The sequence below is a fragment of the Mesocricetus auratus genome, unplaced genomic scaffold (assembly GCF_017639785.1).
Source record: "Mesocricetus auratus isolate SY011 unplaced genomic scaffold, BCM_Maur_2.0 Super-Scaffold_100007, whole genome shotgun sequence".
Classification (NCBI taxonomy): Eukaryota; Metazoa; Chordata; class Mammalia; order Rodentia; family Cricetidae; genus Mesocricetus; species Mesocricetus auratus.
The window spans coordinates 96,784,063-96,810,235 of record NW_024429191.1 but is presented as its reverse complement, the minus strand read 5'-3'; the positions used below and the strand labels follow the sequence as shown (position 1 = coordinate 96,810,235).

The following is a 26,173-nucleotide window of genomic DNA, read 5'->3' as shown; positions in this document are numbered from 1 at the left end:
CAGAGAGGACTTGGAGGCCGTGCCCAGGAGAGGACAGGCCAACCTGGTGCCATCTGCGGCCTTAAGGAAGGCAAAGAGCTAATTCTTGAGCAAAGAGGCAGCTGAGTGAGCCCTGGGGCTCGGGCAGAGAAGGGCCTGGCAGAACGAGGCAACCATGCTCTGGGACAGGCCAGAGGGAGCCTTGGACAAGGCTGACCATCAAAACTAGGGAGAAGCTGGCATGAGGCATCTTCAAGGGAGAAAGCCAGGAGGCGCCCAAGCCTGGGGTGCTACCATGGCCACAACGCTCCTTTGTGCTGTCTCCAGCTGCTTGCACTGGACTCACGAAGAGGCCACCTTCTGATCACCCGAAGCCCGGTGCCATGCTCTCACTGTCTCAGTCACTGAGGCTGGGCAGGCACCACTTAGCCACAATGTCACTCACTACCCTTTTCCAGTATAACAGCATCTGCTCTGACCCATAAGGACACCTATCGCAGGGGCATAAACACCCTCACCCTGTCAGAGCTAAGCTGCTATGCTCAGTCATGGGAGCCTGGCCGTCCTGGGCAGGGGGGGACGCTCTGTGCCTGGTGTCCTACAGCATCCTCACAGGCAGCAGGAACCACGTTTCATGTGCGTGAAAGGGAGTGCTGAACTCACGAGCACCAACACGGACAGACCTTGAAAGCATGTTCAGTGCAAAAAGCCGGACACAAAGTCCCACGTGTGACTCAGGGGCTAGGAAGCAAAAGGCCTCGCCTTGCTCAAAACGATGAAGGGTTGGGTCAGACCAAGATATCCAAGTCTCTTCCACACCCAGCCTCTGTCCAGTTAAACCAGGACCCACCCAAGAGGCGACCACTACAGCCTCATGGGAAGCAGACACCCAGAAAGTCCTGGGCACCCCTTGAAGTTGCTGGAGTATACAATGGCAGCAGGCATTTCTTTCTGCAAGAAAAGGCCTTCCCAGTGCCATAGCCTCAGCCATATGGGCAGCTGAGGGGAGCAAGTTCTACCCTGGGTTCTGTGACCATCAGTAGAGACTGGAGGGAGAGGGTCAGGACTTTTCTCAAGATGGCGGCGGGGAAGGGGTGGGCGTGAGAGAAAGAAGGGAAGCAAAGCGAAGAGGAGATGAGCTGTCTGAGCCACACCCAAATAGGATGAAAATGGAGCCTGCAGCTTTGGCCTTCACACCTGGCCCTGCCCTTTCCTGAGCCCCAGGATGTGTGAGCTAGGTCTTCCTAGTCATATCACAGCCTCAGACGGAGACTCACAGGGTGACTGTCAGTGATCTCGCCACAGCGCAGGGCCAGCGAGCGAAGGATGGGCCTGGGACTGAGGAGGAGAGGCACCAACCATCCGCAGAAGCAGGCCGTTCGCCCGCGGACAGGAAAACGCTGATTTGGCAGTGACAGACTGACGAGTTCACGCTCAACGTGGACAGACCCTGAAAACAGGCTCAGTGCAAGAAGCCAGGCTCAAAGTCACACGGTGTGACTCAGTCACAGCTGATTCTAGAACACGGAGATCTACAGAGACTGAAAGCAGGTAGGTGTTCCCGAGTGGGGAAGAGCAGGTGACGGGGGTGGGGGTAGATGATGGGGGGTGAACGCTGCTGGATATGGGATTCTGTTAAGGTTGGCAAGCTGCTGCAGGCTGGCGCGGTGGTTGTACAGTTCCACAAGCATACTGAACCCCACCGCACTGTAGGTTTTAAGTGTATTCTGTAGCACATGTCTTCTGAACAAGGCTGTCTCCAGGAGGAAGGACAAGGCAGGCCAGCCCCCATTATCGGGCTGCTAGACGGTACCTGGAGGGTTCCCTCTAGGCTGTGGACTCACACATGGAAATCCCTCCTGCATGACCTGCACTGAAGGGCCTAACCCCCTCCCAGGCAGCAGGATGATGTCAGCTGGCCAGGTCTTCTGAGAGTAAGATGACAAAAGGCACCAACAGTGGGACACTAATGAGTGAGTGTACATCTATCTGTTTCTCAATCCCGCAGCTCACCCGAGGACTCTGTGCAAGAACAGCTCAAGACAGCCCACAGCATCCCCTGTGGGACAGCTGTAGCCTGTACGTGTCCTTGGAGGTAGCTATGGGTCACAGATGGTCACTAAAAAATACTAAAGTAAGCCGGGCGGTGGTAGCTCACACCTTTAATCCCAGCACTCGGGAGGCAGAGGCAGGGGGAATCTCTGAGTTCAAGGCCAGCCTGGTCTACAGAGTGAGTTCCAGGACAGCCAGGGCTGTATAGTAAGACCTTGTCTCAAAAAACAGAAACAAAATACTAAAGCAGGCTGGGAGCCATACTATTTGTTAAACTGTTTGCCTTGCAAGTATGAAGACCTCAGCGTGGGTCTCAGAACCGACACTTAAAAAAAAAACAACAACAAAAACCACACACAAACCTAGGTGCGGTGGTCTGCACTTGCAATCCCAGCACTGGGGAGGCAGAGGCAAGGTGGACCCCTGAGGCTCACTGGCCAGTCAGCCTAACCTGCTCGACAAGCTTCCAGTCAGCCAGACTCAGAAAGAAGGTGGAGAGAGCCTAAGAAGGAATGACCTAAGGTGCCCTCTGGCCTCTACACACAACACACAACACACATACACACACACACACACACACACACACACACACACACACACACACACACGTGTGCCTGCACATACATGTGCCTTCACACACACAAACATGCATACGGATGATCAAAACAAAGACCCTGGACTCAGAGAAAATGTGCCTGAAGTGGGGAGGGCACACCACTGTGAAAGCTGTATATGAGAGACAGCGGTGGCGGGGGCTACAGGGACCTCAAGCTCTCTGCTATTACAACCCTTGCACACGAAGAGTGCCGTCCAGGCCTGCTCTCTCATTTAGGACAGACGGACTCATGGCAGGATCCCCCACAGGCCTGTGAGATTCCCCCATCAGGCCCGCCTGTGCTTAGAGACAACTCTCCTAGGACACCTCAGAGCTGCTGCCTGGCTAAGCGACACCGTGACCGAGAAAGCACAGCTTGGTGCTCTCAGCCTCCCCACTCTTCTGGGCCCAGGGGAGAAGCCAGCGGCACCGCAGGCACAGGAGGAACACTGTGTGCCTTGGGCAGGAACTCACCTGGGTGGTGGGTGCTGTCTGACGCTACAGGTAAGAGTGTGGACCCCAGGCCTTGGCGCCACATCTCGTGCTCCTCTCCAGGCCCTGTGACTACACTTCCTGGTGCCTCCTCTACAAGTACTGAGTGTCCTGTTGTGTCCCTTTTTAATCTGTGCAACGAGGGCTGCAACGGTAGCTGAGGGGTTCCTTGGCCTGCTCTGTGTCAGGGCGCTGCCTGTGGTTCTGACGTAAGTGTCAGTCTGGCCACAATGTCCTAACCCTCATCAGCACACGGCACCTGCAGTGCCGGTGGAATGCTAGAGAAAATGGCAACGAATCCGGCCCTTGGAAGCGTCCAGGGCCATCTGCCACAGACGACCTTGACTGGCCAGCCTGGGGTGGGTGATCACGGGCTGATTAGCATAGCAGTCTGGGGTCTGGCTCCTGGGCAAAGAGTCCGGAGGGACCAGGGGAGGGCTTAGCCTGAGCCTCTGCATGGTAGCTGAGAACCTTTCCAGCATCTTTGTTGAGTTAACCATCCCTCCAGCCCAAGGGCCTGGGATGTCACTGCCCTGCCCTGCCACGCCTGGGGGCTTCTCCCTCCCTCGACAGACACATAGGAAGCTCGTGGGCAGGTGGGGAGGCCTGTCCTTGCTGAGGAAGGGGGTGGAGTCACAGCTGCTGCCTGGGGCTGTGAGTTCCTGTGTGCGGGCAGCCGCCCTACCTGAAGCTCCTTGTCTGAGTACTTCTGGGGGTTCTTGCTCCCTTGGCTCTTCTTGCGGAGCTTCTTCAGCTCGGCCTGACATTTGTCCAGGGCGTCTCCTTTGCTCCTCTGCTCCGTTTGGTATTTCTTCAGGGCAGCCTGGGGGAACCCATGATACAACCAGAGGGGCCCGTGAACCTCACAGGCAGCTTGGTGCTCCCTCCACAGTCCGTCCCCCCCGTCCCCCCCCCCGGCTTCCTAGCGACAGCAGGCTCCAGCTGGTCGGAGTGAGGCAGGGGGTCGCAGCTGCAGACCTCCTTCTCGTCTTCCTCTGGCAGATTCCCAGTCTCCAAGACCAAAATTAGACCTGGGAATCAGCCCGGCCTCACTCTCCGACCCCGATAGTAGGCGCAGAGCCATAAACCCATGGGGTGAACGCTAGAGCAGCCTTAGCTAACGGGCAAGGACGCCGAGGCACGGACAAGGCGCTCACGTGGGTTCTACAGTACCCGCCAAGTCTTCAGCTACATGACAAGTGGCTGAGAGGCAGGGAAGCTGCACAAGGAGCATCAGATGCAATGGGCTCTTTTCTCGGCCGCTATAGGCTGAGAGTCCAGAGGGGGAAATAAGCCCTTCAGGCCTAGGAGACAGAGCTACAGGCAGAGGCAGAGCCAGGCCTGGCAATGCTGGCCGAGCAGGTGTGGCACGGGGTGTACTTACACTCAAATACCTGGAGTCCAGCTCCACCTTCTGCTCCAGCTGTGTGAGCAGCTCATTGTGGAAAGACTTGAGCTAGGCGCAGAGAGGAAACAGACCATTAAGCAGCTGTGAGGCGTGGCGCGGGAGATGGGGGCAGAGCCAGCCTGGGCAACGTACCACGGCAGGGGAGAACCCTCCAGGGCCACGCGGGACCCATGGAGCCAAGAGGCTCGCTCCTAAGGGTGAGCACTGGACAGAAGCCCTTTCAGAGCCTTGACACCCCATTCCCACCACCCCTCCCCCTGCTGGTCATTCAGGCTACAGTCAAAGGAGCTGAGCCTGGATCTGGAGGAAAAGTTGACTTTGCCGCCCATCAGCAGCAAGAGCTGGAACCTGGCCAGGTCTATCATCAAGACACTCTTCATGGAGCTGACTGTCACTGACCTGTCACAGGTGGCCAACTGAGCATGGGACCCTGGTTTCCTTTCTTTTCCAAGTCACCTTCCTGGAGGATCGCTGTAAAACTCCTGTACCCTGTGCTCCTGTCTCCCTGAGTGCTGACCACATGGCTACGCAGGCCCCAGCGGGCCCACAGCTAAAGCACGTAGCCAGTGTTCTTCAGCTGCCACCTGACCTCCCTGCTCACCTATGTCTGCTCCTTGAACTCAAGGAGGAGGGAGGCCCCAGAGGCCAGACTCACCATCTCTTCCAGTTGGTTCTGGATCTGCCGGTGGACTTCCGCCATCTGGAAGAGCACGTCCCCTGGAGGAAAGACAGGGGGTGAGATACTTCCGATCACTGAGCCTATACCAGGGCCAACCCCTGGACGCCACAGAAGTTCTGTGGCTCTAGGCAGACAGAGGAGCTTCTGGAAATCAAAGCCAGGTGGGAGGGGAAGAAGAATCGGCAAGGTCTAAAATGACGAGGGGCTGGGATCTGAGTTAGAGCGCCACGCATCCTCTCGGGGAGCCCGAAAGTCCACACTGAAGCGCGCGGTTAGGACAGAGAACCTGTGCAGACAGGCCTTTACCTGGGTGCCACACAAACGGGCGCCTACCCAGACCTCACGCTCGTTCAGACACTGATTAGCCGACGGTGTGCTGTGGGCCCTACACCAGGGCAGACACAGCTCCCGGTGAGGGCACAGGAAACTGCCCTCTCTGACCCAAGGCCTCACTGCCAGAGTTCAAGAGAAAGTAAGCGAATGCCACTCTAGGCCCTGAGTCCTCGCCTGGCCCTGGCCCTGGGAGGACAAAGTGGTCTCAGAATCACTTGCCCTGGCTGAGTGTGCCCTCTTCACCGTTGGCTCGCCAGTGACTCTGGAGTCAGCAGGGCTGGTGGGCCCAGAACGAGACCTGGACCAGCGTAGCAGGAGACCTAGGTTCACAGGCCACAGAGCACTGGGCACAGCTATGGCTCCGTCACCGTTTCCCTTGGCCTACCCGTAGGGTAGGCTGAGACAACAGAGGTTGGCAGCTCAGCAGCCAACACCACCCAGGACTTTGCCAGCTTGGACATCACCTGGTGCACACCCCCTTGCCTGTGGCACACACTCCAGGCTGGGCTAACATCTGGGTTTGCCCAATGCTGGGGTGAGCTGAGTCCCCCAACAGTCTGCGGAGTCATCACTAAGCTGCCTGCCACATACCCACCTCCCGCTTTGACAAGTATACAACAGAAAGAGAAGAAAGGAAGAGCCTTGGCGACCGAGGGCCAGGCACTTTCTTTAAACCCAACAAGGATCAAATCAGATCCCAACACCCAGCTCCCACTCCACACCTAGGGACGAAGGCATCAGGCCAGGCAGCGGCCCTAACGGTTTTGTTAGGTGCCCTGCACATTGGACCCATCGTGTATCTCCTGTTGCCAACTGAGCATGAGCTCCAAGCTCCTTTCTTTTTCCAGGGGCCTGAGACCCCCACATCATGCCCAGGACCTCATGTAACGCACCTAACCAAGACCACCAAGGCTGCCTGTCCTGTTGCAGTTTGTCTGTAGAGCAAACCTCCCATTTCCTCATGTGTGGAGAAGCCAGCAGTCCAGCTCCGCTTGTTAACTGGCAACTGTATAACTCCTTTTTAGGGGAGTCTGGGACACTGCTAGGTGCTATGGACATAAACAGAGAAGGAGGGCCTATGCCTGTGCCTGGAGGCTGAAATATATATATATATGCATGCTAATAAGCCACACCCCTCTGAGTCCTTCCAGATGCTGGACTTTCCTCCCCAGGAGTCCCTCTCCGGCACCCACTATCGCCAGCTAGAAAGCAGAAGAAATGCTCTGACAACGGAAGCCCTGGCTGGAAGGTACCTTCCTCTGGGATATCAGATTTCACCTGGGAGCTCATCTGGGACCTGGGAAGGTCAGATTCTCGGGAACCCTCTTAGTCCCATGAGCTTTGTTTTAATTCCAATGACCACAGGGACACCGAGCACTGGCTGAAGATCAGACACTGGACAGATTTCCTGCACCAGTTAGCAGAGCTTGCAAGGCCACGCCAGCCAACAGGCCACAGTCAGCAGAGAAGGGCACCCCAAGTCAGCAGGGTGGTCAGCGCCCAGGTCTACAACTTTCCCTGCCAGCCCCACCCGGCTTGCTTACCACCTCCCTGCAGGTCAGCCTTTGTGGTCAAAGAGCAAACTCAGTGGTTGCCTGGAGCTTTGCACAAACCCTGAGTCACCTGGGTAAATGTACCTGGATGCCGGGGGTAAAAGCTTCGGCAGAGATGCCTGCCCATCACCACACCCTAAGTGTCTATGACCACAGGCCTGGATGGAGCCTAGCACTACACGGGAAGTGACAATGACCACTCTAGAGACTGCATCCCTAGAGATGACAGGGCTGTCATAACTGTGTATGGCCAATAGGAAGCTGTGGTCACAGAGTCAGGGACAACCCACACACAGGGACAGGGCAGGTAGCCTCAGGGTTGCAAGACACCTCCAAAGAAGATGAAGCCCTACTCCTGGCCCACCCTGGACCTGGGCTGTGATGTGCTTGAAGGACCTGGGGACCACATGGGGACAGAATTTAATGTGAAGGAGCCTGGCCCCATATGACTGGTGGAACAGAAACACTGGAATGAATGGGTGAGGCCAGGGGCGAGGGGCAAGGCCACAGGCACGGTCCCCGTGGGGAAGAGGCCTTGGCTGCCACCAGCACACATGCACAGGCATGTCAGCTATTCAGCGGGTCATCAGGGCAGTGTCCCACATGCTCAGGACAAGGCTCACGGGAAACCCAAAGCCACAGATCAGAGCTTTCTACACTCAGACTAGAAGCCACCAGCGTGTAAGCAAGAAAAACAAGCACTAGGGGGGCAGAGGCCGGGGTGGGGGCGGGGGGAAGCCCCAGGGTCCTCTGTGCTTTTCTGCATCTGTGAGTCTCCACAGGATGGAAAGCCATGGCTCCGAGACAAGGAAGCACCCAGGGAAGTATTTGGGGCTTTGCTTGATCATATTCCTATGGCTCAGGGGGTCTTGGGCCTACCTCCTGGCTCTCATAGGGAATGGGCTATAATTATACCCAAGTAGAAATCAGGAGACCACAATGAGTACAAAGTCTGGCCTGGCAGGGGAACCCATCTGAGCCTTTGGCAGCACTGGCCCTACTCTCTCAGCTTGGGATTACACACACCCACCCTTCCCGAGGACAATGCCTGTGCAAGCAACTCCTCAAAAGGACCATGAGGTCAACAGGAGGAGGAATGGGCCAGCAGCAACCAGACAAACTATGCACTTAGCTAGAAATCTCCCTAGAGGTTGCTGCTTTGCTGCCCTCCAATCTGGCCACATTCTGTAGGCCCAGAATTACAAGCTAATGCCAAGACCAAACAGAAAGCTTTCCCCTACCCACAGAAGCAGCACACACCAATTCAAGAACCTTGGAAAGCAGTGTAATCAAACGACAGATCCTTGAAGGGAACTAGTGATGCCCAAGGGTGTGTGAAGTTTCTCACAGACCCAACAGGAACAGCAGTCGCCACTCCCTCTGGGATGTGTCAACCCTCAGACACAGAGCAGTGTCCTGATCGGCTAGAACCCTCGGCTCAGAGCCCCAGATGGGTAGCAGGTTCCCAGCCCCACATAAAATGGGTACGCTTGCAGGGGCCTACCTAGGCAAAGGCACAGAACAGAGTACGTGTGTGTGCGCGCGCGCGCGCGCACGTGCGGGCACTAGCTGCTGCAAGCTGGCGCTGTGCAAAATCAGCCCACACGGTGAATCTCCAGGCTGCATTTTGCAAGCAGCTGCAGGAAGCCACGTGCAGTGGAGCTTGAGCGTGCACAGCCACCAGCACTTAACTCCTGCAGAGCCGTGAGCACCGCGTGCAGGAGAAGCACATCTAGCCATCCTGAGCACATGCAGCAGAGGTGGAGTCCCTGGCCAGGGGTATTGATTTCTGCCAGAAGCTACTCCAAGTTTTGTCCATTGGCCCTTGAATACTTCTTGCATCTGAAGGACTGCAGGCCAGCAGGGACAGAGAAGCAGGGGCTGAGCCCTCACTGTGGACGCTGTGATCTCCCACCCTCTCCTTCTCTAGGAAGATCCCCCCAGGCGTGCTATGCTGCAAGGGAGAGGCTTGCTTGCTTTCTTAAAAAAAGATTCTTCTTCTTATTTTTTAGATTATTCTTATTATTTTTTATAATTATGGTGGGGAGTGTGTGCACATGAGTGCAGTTGCTCTTGGAGCCCAGAAGAGGTCGCCAGATCCCCTGAGGCTGGAGTTAAAGGCAGTTGTGAGCTGCTGACGTGGGTGCTAGGAACCAAATTTGGGTCCTCTGTAACAGCAGTATGGACTCTTAACCACCTCCAGCCCCAGGAAGAGGCTTTCTATCCAGGCTTAGCCAGGATAGAATCCACCCACCCCCTGGGGACCTGGAGCTCTGGGGCCACAACACAGGTGGGCCCTAAGCTTGAAAAACCGGATCAGATTGGGAAACGAGGCCCAGTGTGCCAGAGCAAACAGTGAGTGAGGGATGGTAAATCTTTACAGACAGCTGCCACCTGAGGAACCACTCCAGGGAGTGGAGTATCGGGGGTGACTGGCAGCGGGTGGCCCATCCCAGGGCCCTGGCATGTGAGATCCCAGAGGGTTGGAAGCCCCTGGCATGCCAGGGCAGTGAGTCAGCCTTAGCTCATCCAAGTAGATAAGAGGTAACTTAGGAGGGGTTGAGGACAGCTGCGGACAGGATTCCAGGACCCCAGATATCTGGGAACTTAGGAGCTGAGACCCCTAAAACATGTGTGGGTGCCAGAGACAACACTTGTTATTTGGGATAAAAGTAAAACAAAACAAAAAAACCAAAAACAGGCATCCATAGCAGGAGACCACACCCTTCTCAACTTCTACCAATGTACAGTGTGAGTCAAGCAGCTGAAAGTTCAGCCACCAATGAGTCACCCTGCGTGTCACCCCCCTGCGTGTCTCGGTTTTAAAGATTTCTGGTACTATTGGTAACCTGGCTTCATGTTTGGAGGGTTAGTGTACAATTTGGTCCACGTGGATATACCCCCCTTCTTAGGGGTAAAACAGGGACTGGGGCACACTTACGATGTCTATCCGTGCTACAGCAGGGGCCAGCCAGAAAACCCTTTTTGTTTGTTTGAGCTTTTGCTTTTATTTGCTTCTCTGAGATAGGATTTCATGTTTCTCAGGCTGGCCTCAGGCACAAACTCACTACATAGCTTTAGAGAGCCTTGAACTCCTGATCCCCCGCCCCTGCCTCCTGAATACCGGGATCACCACACTCAGCAGACTCCCCTTCTGTGGCCACTGAATACTCCATGGGTGGAAAGAACACTGGATGTAGGCTGCTTGACAGTCTGCTCCCACTGGCAAGTCCATCCCCTCACTGACATTAGAGCACACTTCTTCAGCATATATTCTGGTGTATACTGAAGACCAGCTAAGAGATCCAGCTTCGTGAACGGAACGGTTGGTTAGAGGATTCTTGGGCCTTCCATTGGTAGATAGTCATTGTTAGACTAAATGAACCACAGCCTGTAAACTATTCTAATAAATCTTTGTTTATATATATATATATATATATATATATATATATATATATATATATATATATATCTGTGTGTGTGTGTGTGTGTGTGTGTATCCTATCTCTCTATAAGATCTGTTTTTAAACCCCACTCCTGGTACCAACTTCTGTCTTATTTAGTCACTACTGCTGTGATGAAACATTGTGACCAAAGCAACTGTGGGTTTATTTGATGTTTACACTTCCACATCGTCAAAGGAAGTCTAACCCCGAGTTCATCATTAAAGAAATTCAGGGCAGGAATTCAAAAAGGGCAGGAATCCAGATGCAGGAGCTGATGTGGAGGCCATGGAGGGGTGCTGCTTACTGGCTCGCTCAGCCTGATTTCTTGTAGAGTCCAGGCTCATCAGCCCAGCACAGTGGGCTGGCCCTCCCCCCATCAATCACTAATTAAGGAAATGCCCTACAGGCTTGCCCACAGCCTGATTTTTTTTTCCTTTTGGTTTTTTGAGACAGGGTTTCTCTGTATTGTTTTGGAGCCTGTCCTGGAACTCACTCTGTAGATCAGGTTGGCCTCGAACTCACAGAGATCCGCCTGTCTCTGCCTCCCCAGTGCTGGGATTAAAGGCGTGCACCAACACCCGGCCACAGCCTGATCTTATGGAGGCATTCTCAATTGGGGTTCTTTCCTCTGAGATGACGACAGCTTGTGTCAAATTAACAAAAAAACTATTCAGCACAACTGTTTATAAACTGCAGATGTGACAGAAGGTCTGCAGGTTCATGACAGCCCTGAGTGCTACTCACATGACCAGCCAGTCTTCCTGCTGTGCATTTTCAGACACTCTGTGTGTGTGTGAGTGTGTGTGAGTGTGTGAGAGTGTGTGAGTGAGTGTGTGCGTGTGTGAGTGCGTGTGTGAGTGTGTGAGTGTGTGTGAGAGTGTGTGAGTGAGTGTGTGCGTGTGTGAGTGAGTGTGTGCGTGTGTGAGTGTGTGTGAGTGTGTGTACAGCTATGTAGCTATCCGTGCACCACTTGTGTGCCTGGTGCCATGGAGACCAGAACTGGCTGCTGAATCTACTGAATAGAGGGTTGTGAGCTGCCATATGGGTTCTGGGAATCAAACTCAGGTCCTCTGGAAGAGCGGCCAGTGTTCTTAAAAGCTTAGTTATTTCTCCAATGCTTATGACATACATTCTTTTGTTGTTGTTTTAAGACATGGTCTCACTATGTAGCTTGATATGTGGGCCAGACTGGCCTTGGACTCACAGAGATCCACCTGCCTCTGCCTCTTGAGTGCTAGGACTGCAGGTGTACCCCACCATGCCCGGCATGATGCACATTCTTGGGGCCTTCTTAGCTATATAGCCAGCAAGGGTACTGGCAGTCAGAACTGTGTCTGGGCAGTCTATGGGATCTCACTTCCTCTGACACTACAATGGCCATCTGGAAGACTGGAGGAACTTTAAAAAGACTCAGGGCTTCCACACACACAGGCAGAACCCCCCTAAGATAGGCAAGGGGTTTGAACTGGGACAGATTCTCCCTAAGAACCTTGTCCTTGTCCTGGCTAGTCCTGGACTATCCCGAAGATAAAGCAAGAACACAGTTCTCCCTGAAGGCGCAACCTCCTCCTCCCAGTGGGTGAACTGGGCACTCCTGGTAACCCTCAGGAGCCCAGTCTTGGCTTGCCCTCACCCGGCAGGAACTGGGATGGCCGAATGTTGGGATTCTGGGGTTCAGGACTCAGTCCTGTCTGCTTCTGTTCCTAACTGATTCCACTGCCGCTGAGAGAGAATCAGGCTGACTTCAAAGTCACCCAAACCCAGTGTGACACACCCATACTGCCAGGCACTGGGGGGCTGAGGAAGGAGGAGCATTTGAAACCAGGAGTTCAAGACCAATGTGGACAGCATGCAAAACCCTATAGGAGCCGGGCGTTGGTGGCTCACGCCTTTAATCCCAGCACTCGGGAGGCAGAGGCAGGTGGATCTCTGTGAGTTCGAGGCCAGCCTGGTCTACAAGAGCTAGTTCCAGGACAGCCTCCAAAGCCACAGAGAAACCCTGTCTCGAAAAAACAAAAAACAAACCAAAAACAAACCCTATAGGAGAGGTAGAGATGAAGTGTGAGGCTGGCTAGTAGCTGGGAAACAGAAGGGTATGTGCAGGCAGCACTGGGTGCCCAGTGTGATCAGAACAGTAGGGAAAAAGACCACAGAGCACACAGACTCTACAGGAGCCCTCATACCTAAGGCTTAAGGTGAGTGGGGCAGCCTGCAGAGTCAGTGCAGGGCACAGGATCCAGCCCTCAGAGGAAGGGCGGGCACTGGATGTGGAAGACAGATACTCCCATGCAGCAAACGCACACAAAGAGAACCTCTGGAAAGATTAAAATCGAGGAGCAGCCCATGCAGAGGTGTCTCCATCCAAAACCAGGTGCATAAAACCATCCTAATGGCATGCTTTATGTTCAGAGAAGCCTGGGAATGGAAGGTCATAGAGACTTGGAACAGAGTGGGGGGGGGGGCGGGTGGCAGGCAAGTTCAGCACAGGAGACGGGCAGGGCATGGATTCTGGGGATACCTGTGGCTGACGGTGGCAGAGGCCTCAGGGACAGCAGTGGGACCTGCCTGCCTTGCTGCTCCTCCCAGTTCTAAACCTAGCCTAGGTGCAGACACCGCCTTCCACTTGAACTTGGCAAGCACCAGGAAGTCTCCTGGGACGCTGAGTGCTGGCAGTGGGGACTCAACCACGCCATTGGCTACAGCTGTGGGTGAATCCCGGGCAGGCTGGTTCCACAGCCGCTCCCAGGAGCTCCCAGAAACAGTGTTAGGTCAACATGGTGGGAGGTGGCCTGGGGATCAAAGCGGGGATGTCACGGCATTGTCGCTTCTTCTCTGAGGAAGACAGGCACGAACTCTTCCCACCCCACCCTCCAGAGCCTATGGGAAGGCTGCAAAGACAGCACGGGGACACCGCTGGTTTCACCACAGTTCCAAGTGCTGACCAGGCCCATTTGTTCAGCGATAGCTGAGGTGTCTGTGCATCTTTCTTTCAGAGCCAGTTACTGACAATATTAACTCTTGCTTCTAGCTCAGCGTTTTATTTGTGTCCTAGGAGCAAAGACTTCTTGCCACATTATGACACCTCTACCCTGGGAGTGAGGTCGCCACCAATACCCTTTAAATCCACGGAGCACAGAAAAATAGCCGTTTCCTGGCCCGGCGCCTCACTGAGGCTTCTTGTTGGGCACACCTTCAGTTTTCTTCCCCGATAACCCAGCGCTCCATTTGCCTGCACTCTGTGCTAAGCGAGCCTGCGGGGCTGGTTGGAGCAGCGCACCAGGGCCCTAACCTCTCGTAACTGAGTAGTGTCCCCCACATTGTACTTCTCATAACAACTGCACCTTAAAATGCTCAGTCTTGGGCCAGTTAAACCGCTCATCAGGTAAAGGTGTTGCCAACGAGCCTGACAACCCGAGTTTGATCCTGGGGGCCACATGGAACAAGGAGAGACACTCTGGGGACACACTTTGTCCTCTGACAGCACCTCCCACAACCACTATGTATGCTCACGTGCATACAAAAGCAAAAAAAGGAATGAAAAATTTAAAACATTCTTACTTTTTTCTTTCAGAAACTACCGTGTTCTTACAACGTGCAGATGACGACACTGAAGGGAAGGATGAGCCCGAGGGAAGGAAGGAGGCAGGGAACGGAGTGTAGATGTGGGCCTGGGCTCAGTGCACTGCAAGCAACCACCTGTAGACGTGTAGAGAGGCCAGGGCAGACCAGACTCCACCCACGGTTCCTCCAGGCCCCACATGAGGGACCCCTGATCCTCAGGGAGAGAGGATGACATTTCCAAAAAGACCTGAGCTTAAATGAAACATTTGGTCAGGGAGATACTCTTCCGGTAAAAGCACTGACCACTAAGCCTAACGACCTAAGCCTAATCCTCAGGACCCACATGGCGGAAGGAGAAAATTAACACCTGTAGGTTGTCCTCTAACCCTCCACACGCAAATGCTGTGGAGCATGTATGTGAATGCACACACACACACACACACACACACACACACACACACACACACACGATAAACACACGTAAGAAGCAAACTTTGCTATCAATGCAGTCCAGACCCATGAAGAGACCCACAGCAAAGCAATGGTTGGGATGCAGTGTGAGGGGCTGGGCTGCGGGGCTGGGCGAACTCTGTGGAAGACCAGGATGCAGGCCACAGATGCACCCCACTCTGCGTGCAACATTGAAAGTACGGGACTCACTTGTGTCGTGGGCCTGGGCCGACAGCCAGGCGGGTCTGTCAGACACCTGCATCTAGAAGGCAACTCGGGTGACCAGAGTTTCAAACATGCCCTGCTTGTGACACTGGAAGGAGCAGGGCATCAGCATCAGGAGAGGACACAGGGAGTCAGCTTCCACCACAGGGCTTACGGCAGTGTGAGACTCGAGTGAGGGGACGCCTAACACCACACACAAAGGAGTCGTCGTCCAGCAAGGGTCTTTCTGAGGCCATCGTCTCTCAAGCAGACTGCCTTCCCCAGAGGCGAGGCCTTTGGTCCGTTGCTCATCGGCTGGCTAGGGCTGTCGCCATGATGGCTAGAGCTGTCTCCATGAAGAAAGGGGCGGTTTGAGTAATAGACCTCAATTAAGACAGGGCCTATAGGGAAGGGCTGCAGGCCCTGACAGACAGCAGGTGTCCAAGCAATGAATGGATATCATACCTGGCTGCCACAGTCACTGGGACTAGGTCTCCTGATCCTGGGGAGGGGCTGGTGAAGCAACCGTTCAGCTGGGCAAGAGCTTAATGATACTTGCCTGCTTTACCATAATAGGTGCAGCACCCCCTCCCCTGCTGAGGACTGGGCCTCCGACAGCCCCCTCTTCAGAGCAGCCAGAGTGGATGAGGCATGAGTAAAGAGAAAAGAGCCCCCGGGGTCTCCAAATGGCAGGTCCTTTGGTGTGTCGTCCCTCCCCATTCCATTCCCCCTCCCGTTCCCTGCTTCTAGAGACGAGGTTGTGCATGCTTCCACCAGGTGCCAGGATGAGCGTGGCGGCAAATTTACGGGGATTTCAGCTAGACCCCCAAGACATGCATTGTCCAAAGACCGTTATAGTGAGTCTGGGGAGAACTGCTCCTGTGTCCTGGATCTCGACAGAACCCCTGGACCAAGGACTCTACATACACCTCATGGAGGAGCCTGGATAGATGGCTGGACTCAAGATTCAAGGAGAGCTACGTTTCCTTCATGCCATTGGGGTCTCTGCCCCCGGACACCCCCACCATATGCAAAGCACGGGCAAATAAAACGAGATGAACTGGGCCCAACAGCTGCAGAAGCCCACGTGAGCCCAACCTCATCCTGCACGGGAAGCCCATCCCAGAAGAAGAGACCTGACAAGCACTGTTTGACTTGGAAGCTGTAACACTGGCAAGTGTGCCATCATGCTGGAAGCCGGACCGGCCTCCCTCAGACCCTCCTTGGCACGGAAGTGCCTGACATGTTCCATGTGTCCTCGGCAAAGTCTTAAAGGGCGGCAGACAGGACACCAGCTCCTTGTAGCCAGCATCCCAGGTGGAGCTTCGCAGGGCCTGGAAGAGGGGGCGTCTGCATCTTTCGGGTGACCTGAGCTGCCCTCATGGAGGTTAGCACCAGTCCCCAGCAGGGGTAGAGAGTCCGACAGCAGGACCCTTGTGCTATGGAGTGTCATCAATGGGTACTAAGACACAACAGGGCTCGACTGCTGGGCGCCCCCGTCATTCTGGGAGGAGCCAGATCTGTCATCCTCTCTGGCAGTGGCCAGGAGGGCTCTATGCCAAGGGGGGGGGTCAGCTGCTCAAACTTGGCTGTAGGCACACATCACCTTCCAGAGCCTTCTGAAGCAAATATCCATGATGCTCAATTATTCTGGGGGCTCCCAGAGTGGAAAGGCACCTCTGAGAGCTAATTAACATACGCCTGAACAAGGCCCGAATATAGAGCTCTCATTAGGTGCAGACAGACAGCTGAGGGGGCTGCCAGGGCACCGTGCTGTTAAAACCACCGGGAGGGAAGAGGGGCGGACAGGAGGTGAGGTAGTCAAGGGCCACCCCACCCCCCCTTGGACAGTTACCAATCCTGCCTTCGCTCAGCTCCTCCAGACACCAGCTCCTCACAAGGACAGCTCTTCTCCTACCTATGGAAAGGCCAGAGTGGAACGCAGCCAGGGGGTGACCAGGAGAAAAATCGATGGCTGTGTTGCCATGGTGATGGCAGCAGACAGCAGAGCTTACGGGCATGCTGTTCTGAAACAAGACAAGCCCAAAGAGCCACCCTGGATGTCCGTGTTGTGTCAACAATTGGACGTGGATGCTAGGGTTTTTGAGAAAAGCAGAGAGGGAAGGGCCAAGCCCAGGCTTGTCCTGAGTCATGCACCACTGTTTGCTTTCTGTCTGCTCAGATCCCCCTGGGCCAGTGTCGCGCAGGGGACTGCTCCCGTCTGAGGATTTGCAGGGCACCCCAGCTGGTCACAGACTGCACGTGTTTGAGTCACGGGCACACAGAGTAGCTATAGGCTCTGAGGTGGCTGCTACACAGGACAAAGATGGTGGGGCTTTAACCTGATGTCCTCCCCACGTTGGGGAGTGGCCGGAGCCTTAGCATGGATGGCTCAAACAGCATAGGGAACAGACTCTCAGGACCCCTCCCTGCCCTTGTCCGCCAGAGATCATCTCGCCAACCTGATGGTCCTCAGTCCTGGCTCCCCTTCTCTTGCACCTGATGCCTATGAGGACCAGAGAAGGAGGTCACCATGTCCCCACTGGTAAAGCAAACTAGACGGCAGGCCGGGAAGCTGTCTGACACCCTCAGTATTAGAGGACAAGCTCCTGCCCACAGCTTAGCGTAGAGTCTATTGCATTCCTTCTGGGCAAATCTAACCCTTAGAGCCAGCTAATCCAAGGGAACAAGTGTACCAAAGACCCTGGTTAGTAATGCTGCTCCTCAACCCTGTGAGAAGGCACCCTAAGTGCTGGAAAGCAAACGTGCACTCAATGGTATTCACACACACACACTGGACAGGCTTGGGATGGCATGAGGAAGTTCCCTCACAGGACAGAAAGGCCACCAGGGACAGGTACCTGCACCTCCACACAAGCTCAACAGCATAAAGGCCTCACAGCTCCCACGTCCTGTGCAAAAAGAGGTGCTCCAGAGGTGGAAGACCCTGGAAACTTCTGCTGAACATCCCCTAGTGCATCTGGGGGTCCAACCATGCTCCCGATCTGACAGAAGTTCCTGTCAGGACCAGCAGACAGACGGAGGGTGAAAGGCAGGTAGGCAGTTCAGACAAAGTCTTCCTGAGGGATGCCGGCCCAAAGACTACGCCTCTCCGATGACTGGTGCCCAGTGTCCTTTTCATCTCATCTCTCCAGCATTCACTGTCCTTCGATGAGCTGGCACTCCTGGACATTGTGTGGATGTGGGACTGTCTGGGACATGCTAACTTCAGCTGCTTCATCTAGCTGGGACATGGCCCAGCCCACTCTTAGTGACATGACTACTCTCATGAGACCTCTGGTCAGTGATGAAATGTTCCCAACGTACAACATACATCAAGGATAGCGTAACAAAAGCCACAGAGTTATTAAGAGCCTTCAGTTATTAAAAAGTTTGGACCAGAGCCGGGCGTTGGTGGCGCACGCCTTTAATCCCAGCACTCGGGAGTCAGAGGCAGGCGGATCTCTGTGAGTTCGAGGCCAGCCTGGTCTACAAAGTGAGTTCCAGGACAGCCTCCAAAGCTACAGAGAAACCCTGTCTCGAAAAACCAAAAAAAAAAAAAAAAAAAAAAAAAAAAAGTTTGGACCAGTTACTTTTAGTTAAATGTTTTTAGATTGTGTGTGTGTGTGTACCACATGAACACCTCCAGATGGCTGGGAGCCACTATATGGATGGTAGGAGCTGAACCCAGGTCCTCTGCAAGAACAGCAAGTGCTCTTAACTGTTGAGCCATCTCTCCAGGCCCTTTTCTTTTAGTTGTGTTTGTTTTTCAAGACAGGGTTTTTCTGTGTAGTTTTGGATGTCCTGGAACTCACTTTGTAGACCAGGCTGGTCTTGAACTCACAGAGATCTATCTGCCTCTGCCTCCTGAGTGTTGGGGTTAAAGGTGTGTGCCACCACGGCCTGACTTCCTTTAATTTTTTTGACATAGACTCTCATCTCGTATAGTCCTGGATCAGACTCGAACTTGTGACAATCATCCTGCTTCCCTGACGCTGGCATTATAGGTGTAAGCTGCCAAACCTGGCTTGGCTGCTTCTCTCCCATCCCCTTCCGGACCTTTTGACTTTAAACTACGTCACAGAAACATGTGATTTCAGAGACCCCTGGATTGAGGCCACCTCACTTCCCTCCCGTATATAGGCCAAAGACGCTCATGACCCAACCCCTGTGACAACTGCTCTTCAGGGGACAGGGCTACCCAGACCTCTCCCGTCGCAGACTGCACTCTTGACTGGTCCTGCTACTGGCCCTGAAGAGCCCCGCACGGTTTGCCACCTAGGGCTACTCGAAGGCCCTTGGCCCTCTCTGTACCTGCCCATGGTTCTGACTGCATCCAGTGGCTAACACTCTGCTCCATGCAGAGGTCTCTTGGGAAGCCTGGGATCCCACTGTCTCAGCTATTGTGGTCTGTATGTATGTGCCCGACGAGCCCACGCCCCTGACAAACAGTACTCTGGGGAAGCCCAGGGAAGGACAGAGACCTGCCCACAGAGGCCGCTGGCTGCGCCTGGAGCACCCCGTGCCAACTGCTGACCGAGAAGTGAGCAGCTGGTACGCTCCCTCATTAGCCCTCCCTGGAGCTGGTGCTGCAGCACGGAGCAGCGGATGTGGTAAACAGACTTTGACTTGAGGGCACACGGCTGGCCACAGATCTGTGAGTCTCCGAGGGGCTCCCAGAGCTGTCCAAATCTTTATGATCTGGCTTTTATGTTCGGTGGTGTCCCTGGGGGCCTTTGGGCTGCTGGGAGGGATCATGAACCCCAACTCTGGGTGACCCCGGGACCCAGTAGAGTCACACTTCTCAGAGCAGGAGCAGAGCCAGGGAAGGTGACCCACGGTCTTCGCAGGGCCCGAGGATGGACTTAGGGCCCTACCCTGCTCTGGCCAGGTGACAGTGCCGGAATGGAAACCACCAGTCAGGAGGCCCCTGCCATCACCAGCCCAGCCACTGTTGTCCTTATTAATGTTCCCACCACAGAGCAGACCCGGCTGAAGAACACAGACACCTGCTGCGTCTTCTCCGGCTACCACACAGCCACTGCCCAGGATTCAGCAAATCGAGTGCAGACAGACGGCTATTAATCTCCCCGGAGCCAAAGCGAGGCCTCGGCGGGGCCCCATAGAGCTCTCAGCAGGGTGGCCAGGGATGCCACATGAGAGGCCTCGCCACCTGAGCCCACCCTGCTGGTGCCCCAGGGCCCGACACCTGCCCAGCAACTCCCACAGTGTACTTGTAGGGTAAAGCATGTGACCCCTGTGATCCTTGTGTTTTTTTTTTTTTCCTGTAGAGATGGGAGGAAGGACTAGGGGAGCTTGGTGTCTTTCGCTGGGAAGCGGGGGCCCAACCATTCTGGCGTTGCCAAGCCCTTCGGTCCTTTATTGTCCCTAAGCTGGACAGGCAGTTGGCCCGGACAGGACCGCAGAGTGAGGCTCCCCAGAATGTGAACCAGCCACAGCTCCCTGTGAGTGGGTTTCATGACGGCCTCCCAACAGTGCCTCTCAGGACTCAGCAGCCTCTTTTCTGAAATGGGAGGAGGATGGATATACACCCTGACCACCCAGACCACCTCACAGGCTCACAGACAGCACTGGAACCCAAGCAGCCAGCATTTTCAAAGCCACCTAGGCCAACAGGCACCACTGGGGACAGGCGGAAGGCCTCTTAGGGTAGAGGTCTATAGACACACACATTCCAGAGACCTGCGTGCCCAGGGCCACACGGTACAACTGGCTGAGTGAGCCTGATACAGGAAAGCAAGTGACACTATGACCTCAGGACGGACTCAGCCCACTTGAGGAGACTCTTCACTTCGGGCAGGATGTGACCGGATCACACCGGGCTCAGAGACTCAATGACTGAAGCCAGGCCCACACTGAGGCAGGGTTGGACCTGTCTGTCTACGAGCATCCCTACTTGGAGGCTGTGACCAGCAACAGAGCATCTGCTAGTTCCCCCTTGGAGCCTTGAGAGGCGTAGAAGACAGTAGGGCCCCAGCTGAGGCTCGGGGCTTCCAGCAAGCACACACAAGTCCCTGTGGTCACAAACAAGTATACTGCAGGCCCCGGCAGGCGCAGAGCAGCCCTTTAAAGGAAAAGCACGGAAGCAGCCTCCAGAGACAGGCGAGGGTTGAAGAACAGTCAGCTCAGTGGACAGTCCCGAGCAGAGCCTTGTGCAAACACGGAAGCACGTTCTCGCTGAGAGGCCTTGGGACGCAGGCCGCCTTACTCAGAGCTCGTGAGCACGTGAGGGGGGACGAAAGTCCCTCTCAGGCAGGCTGTGCCTTGCTCACCGTCATATGAGGCTGCCTATCTTCAGACATCGCACCTTCCCAGGTTCACAAGACGGTAAAATGCCCAGGGCAGGGTTATCAACCCTTGTTCCACAGGGGCGAGCTGAGTTCAGAACCCTTGAGAACTTGCCCACCTGCTCGGGGGGTGCCCATCAGTATTTGTCTGATGCGCACACCCGGGTTGGACCTGACGCGGGCTCTAACGCAGCCAGTCGCTGGGATGAAGAGCTGACACGATGGCCAGCAAGTTGGCGGGTAGTCTGCCGGGGGAGGACATGAAGGACAGACAATGCTGCTGCTGCTGGTGAGACAGACAGACTGGACAGGCGCCGTCCGCCTACACAGAGCGCCAGAGCCACATCCATGGCGGGCGCCCTAAGGCCCAGCAACAAGACGTGCAGTCACTTACGCCCTGCTCTGTGTCCTCCACGCCGGCCCCACAGCTGCAGGTAGCAGAGTTACGGATCAGAGGGAGAGATGCTGTCACATCTTAGCAGATCTCAGATTTCAGTCAGAGGGCCAAGGTGTGCGAGCCTCCGTCAGGAGTTCAAGAAAGAACACAGCAGAGCTGCCGTCTCCAAGCTCCACCACCCTCAGGGCTCCTTGGCCACGGGAACAGTGCATATCTCCACAAGTTAATGAGTGCCTTGGAGCTCAACCTGAATGGACACTCACCATCCCAAGCACACGCAGGTCAGAGCGACAGGGAAGCAGGGGGGCTCACCTGCCCATTACACCTGCTGCGGGCTGTTCCTGGCACCAGGGCATGCTCCGACAGAGGCAGAGGATCCAGAGACGGGAGGCGACCACAGACAAGCAAGGCTACCAGCTAGGGCATCTCAGAAGGGCTGTGTGAGGATGTGGAGCTCAGAGCTGCTCCCCATCCCTGACTAAGCAGCCAGCTATATCAAAGCAAAGGTCTAGCAGGCTGCAGGCTTTCTCACGGCAGGGGAAAAATAACACTCCAAGCGGAGAGGAGAGGACGGTCCCTGCATGAGTCTGCAGTCTGCAGGCCCCTCCCTGGCTGTGAGGCCAGAGTCTGTAGTGCAGAAAGACCGAAGATCAAAGGCAGGCACTGCCCAGGCCATTCGCTTACTCCAAAGGAAAGAGAAGGAACAAAGGTGGTTCTAGGGGATCAGCAGCAGCCAGAATGACTCCCTGGGCACTGGCTGTCCAACATCAGGGAGGCACTCTCTGCAGAGGCTGGGATGTGGTGTGTGTGTGTGTGTGTGTGTGTGTGTGTGTGTGTGTGTGTGTTAAAGGGAGGGGGCTCCTTGTCACCCTCGTGACTCATAAGAAGAATCTGAAGCACAGAGTTCCAAAGGGGGACGGGGGCAGATGGGTGGGGCAGATGTCCACAGAGTGGGAAATCCTACACAATTCTAACAGGGCTGTCTGCCCAGTGAGCAGAGCTGGAGCCGTGGGCAGCTCACCCTGACCATCACTCTGTGTGGAAGAGCAAAGACCAGCAGCACTGGGTGGAAGGAAAGAATTAGCCAGGCTAGGTCTCCTGTATGCTTGACAACCAACCCCACCCTGGGCAGCCAGGGCCTGGGCCAGAAAGGCCTGGAAGGAGGTCCTCAGTGAGAGGGCCGGCTCATGGGCTCCATTCTCCTGGATGCCAAGATCTGAACACTTAAGCCAGGTGTGGTGGTTCATTCCTACGGTTCCAGCTACTTCACAGGATGAAGGAGGGTAGAGCTCTTGCATCCAGGAGTCCAAGACCAGGCTAGACACTACAATATAACCTTGTCTCAAAAGAGAAAACAACTACTAGGGACCAATAGAGGCTGGTCTGGATAGAGTGTTTCCACACTTGGACAGACCTGAGATCCCTTGACATTCCCTGAGGGCTGATTTACCTCTTAAGGCAATGGGGACCTCACATATCTAGATCAGGCTGTCTTAGACATGCTGACCAAGTGGTTAGAAATGAGCAAAGTTGTAGACAGGAGGAGAAAACCAAATGGTATTAAAAATAGACTACAAGCCTGGCAGTGGTGGTGCATACCTTTAATCTGAGCATTTGGGAGGCAGAGGTAGGAGGATCTCTGTTAGTTCAAGGCCAACCTGGTCTACAGAACAAGTTCTAGGATATCCAGGAATATACAATGAAACTCTGTCTTGAAAAACCAAACGACTGCAAATAAGAGCTGGGCTTTGGCGGCGCACACCTTTAATTCCAGCACTCAGGAGGCAGAGGCAGGTGGATCTCTGTGAGTTTGAGGCTAGCCTGGTTTACAGAGCGAGTTCCAGGGCAGCCTCCAAAACAATACAGAGAAACCCTGTCTCGGAAAAACAAAAACAAGAAAAGACTAATCAGTACAGAGAAGGTCGTCTCATCTCAGGATAGTATGGTCTACCTCACCAAATACAACATGTAACAGCACATGTATGCACTTGGTAGCACAGCCACTGGGAAGCAAGCAAGCTCTATTTCACGGTGGTTGTTGCCAAAGGCCGCGGAGTCTTAGAGCATTTATCTTCTAAAGGGGCTCAGTCTGTTCACATTCCCCATGAAGCAGCTTTCTCAGAGAAGCAAACGCACTGGGAATAATTCAATGATAGCCAAGAGAAACAGATGGTTAATTGTGTGTTTATGGAATATTCTACTGCAGTGAAAATGAGTGCGCCCACCGCTGACAACGATACAGATGGATTTAGGGGAGAATAGCAGGCTGTACACATCAGTCTCCCCGTGGCTGACACTTGTGGCTCAAGGATTACAAGGTCCTGTTTATCTGAAACTCTGCGTATTCCCTCCTGGGCTCTCCACCCTGTCCCAGATTAGGAACGCTTGTGCAGAAACGCACCCTCTGGCTCCTCGCCTCCACCCTGCTGAGTGGCCCCCTGGTCCTCTTTACTCAGGGTGCCAGGCCACGCAGATCATATGCCACCCCCACTGCTGAGGCTGCCACCATTCCCAGCCCCACCCAAACGCAACCGGGATGATCTTAATAGCTTCCAAGGAGTGAAGACCAAGAACACAGAGCCAAATGACAATGGCAACGGACTGGGTGGCGCCACTGGAAGCTGTTACGGTTGAGAGGCTGACATGTCAAACATTAGCGACGATCCTTCTACACCTGGAATTTATCAGCCAAGCCAGCGTGGATAGGAAAGCATCAAAAACCATGTCTCATTTCCCTGTGTAGAACCTTAAAAGGGAGCAACACAGGAACAAACCAGACGGGCTACCCAGAGGACAGGGGCTCTACTGTGAGGAAGCCAGGTGAACAGAGAGGTTCCAAGAGGGAGGAACCCAGAGAATGGACAACAAAAATGATCCCAAGGGCAGTCAGGGATCTGGGAACAAATCAACTGACATCGAGTGAAAATGTGAGGGGCTATAGTATTCCAGAGGAAAGAAAATTACAATAAAAATAATGACCAAAATCATAATAAAAAAAACCCAGCAAGCTGGGGCTGAAAAGAGATGGCACAGCAGTTAAGAGCACCGGCTGCTCTTCCAGAGGACCTGGGGCTCAGTTCCCAGCACCCACACGGCAGCTCACAGCCGTCTGTAGCTCCAGTTGCAGGGGATCTGACACCCTCACACAGACATACACGCAGGCAAAACACCAATGTACATAAAACAAAAGTAAATCATTAAAATTAAAAAATTAACAAGCTACCAAACTAAGTCAGCAATTCAAGATTCAAATGGAAGTGTTTTTCCTCCTAAAAATTCCATTAGGCCAAGCTTGCTAGTGTGCTCCTGTAATCCCAGCTCTTGAGAGGTGCAGGTAGGACAAGGCCACCTTCTAAACATAGTAAAACAAACAGATTAAGAGATAAGGTGCATGAGGCCCTGAGTTCCATCCATAGCGTCAGAAAAAATAAATCACAAAATGAAAGGCCAGGGCAGCAAGATAACTCAGCAAGTCCCATGTCACCAAGCTTGACGAACTGTTAGCTCCCAGGGACATGCTTGGTAGAAGAAACCAATTCCTAGAAGCAGTTTTTGGACTGTCACACTAACTCACCCCTCCTCACCAAATAAGCATAACAAGCTTTGTTTATTTATTTTCAAGACAGGGTTTACTCTGTGTAGTCCTGGCTGTCCTGAAACTCCCTCTGTAAACCAGAATGGCCTCCAACTAAAAGATCTGTTTGCCTCTGCCACCAGAGTGCTGGGATTAAAGGTGTGTGCCACCACACCTTAATTTATATGTCTATTTTTTATGTGTATATATGTTTTGCCTGCATGTATGGGTATGTACTATGTGTGTGCTTGGAGGCAGAAGAGGACATGTAATTTCCTGGAGCTGGAGTTACAGGCAGCTGTAAGCTGCCATGTGGGTCTGGGAATTGAACCCCAGTTCCTCTGGAAGAACAGCCGGTGTTCTAAACAATTGAGCCACCCCCTCCTGCCTCAATTAATTTTTTTTTAATGAAAGGCTGATAAAATTCACAGTAAATATTTTGTTTTTTGTTTTCTGAGACAGGGTTTCTCTGTGTAGTCCTGGCTGTTCTGGAAGTTACTTTGTAGACCAGGATATCCTCAGACTCACAGAGATCCCTGCCTGCCTCCCAAGAGCTAGGATTAAAGGTGTGTACCACCACACCCGGCTCAGAGTAAATATTTTCAAAATAAACATCTGACACAAGATCTAGAATATATGAAGTTTTTGTTTGTTTGTTTTTCCTGAGATAGGGTGTCTCTGTGTAACAGTCCTAGCTATCCTGGAAATCACTCTGTAGAGCAAGCTGGCCTCAAACTCACAGAGATCCCCCTGCCTCTGCCTCCTGAGTGCTGGGATCAAAGGTGTGCACCACCACGGCCCTGCTTAGAGAACTTTTATAAACCACTATAAAGACAAGAACCCAAATGAAATAAAGGACGCAAACACTTGAATTTACGTCTTAGTAAAGATAAATAAACAGCAAATAAACACTCGAAAAGACGCTGAGCATCATCAATTAGCGGAAGAGGATATAATGAGTTGTGCCAAACTCCATACAGTATGGCGTGGCCTAAGACTGTACAAGAGGGACCAGAGGGAGAGCCCCCCCAGCCCTGATGTCAGCACCTCGTTCACACCAGTCCTGCAGTCACAGAGGTGGCCTGGAGACGGGGCGGGGCTGTGGGGAGGCCTGCGGACAGACTCGCCACCATGTACACAGG

General features: G+C 53.9%; 1 protein-coding gene across 7 annotated transcripts in view; it reads right to left on the bottom strand.

Moving 5' to 3' along the window:
• Window positions 1-26,173, bottom strand: part of Baiap2 (BAR/IMD domain containing adaptor protein 2) — a 67,857-nt gene that overhangs the window by 21,776 nt on the left and 19,908 nt on the right. For all 7 annotated transcript variants that reach the window (XM_021227019.2, XM_021227020.2, XM_005069829.4 and 4 more), the window contains 3 exons: window positions 5,182-5,243; window positions 4,503-4,574; window positions 3,804-3,941 (listed from right to left, as the gene is read on the bottom strand). In XM_021227019.2, the coding sequence (XP_021082678.1) occupies window positions 3,804-3,941; window positions 4,503-4,574; window positions 5,182-5,243 (272 nt within the window). The remainder of the gene's footprint in view (window positions 1-3,803; window positions 3,942-4,502; window positions 4,575-5,181; window positions 5,244-26,173) is intronic.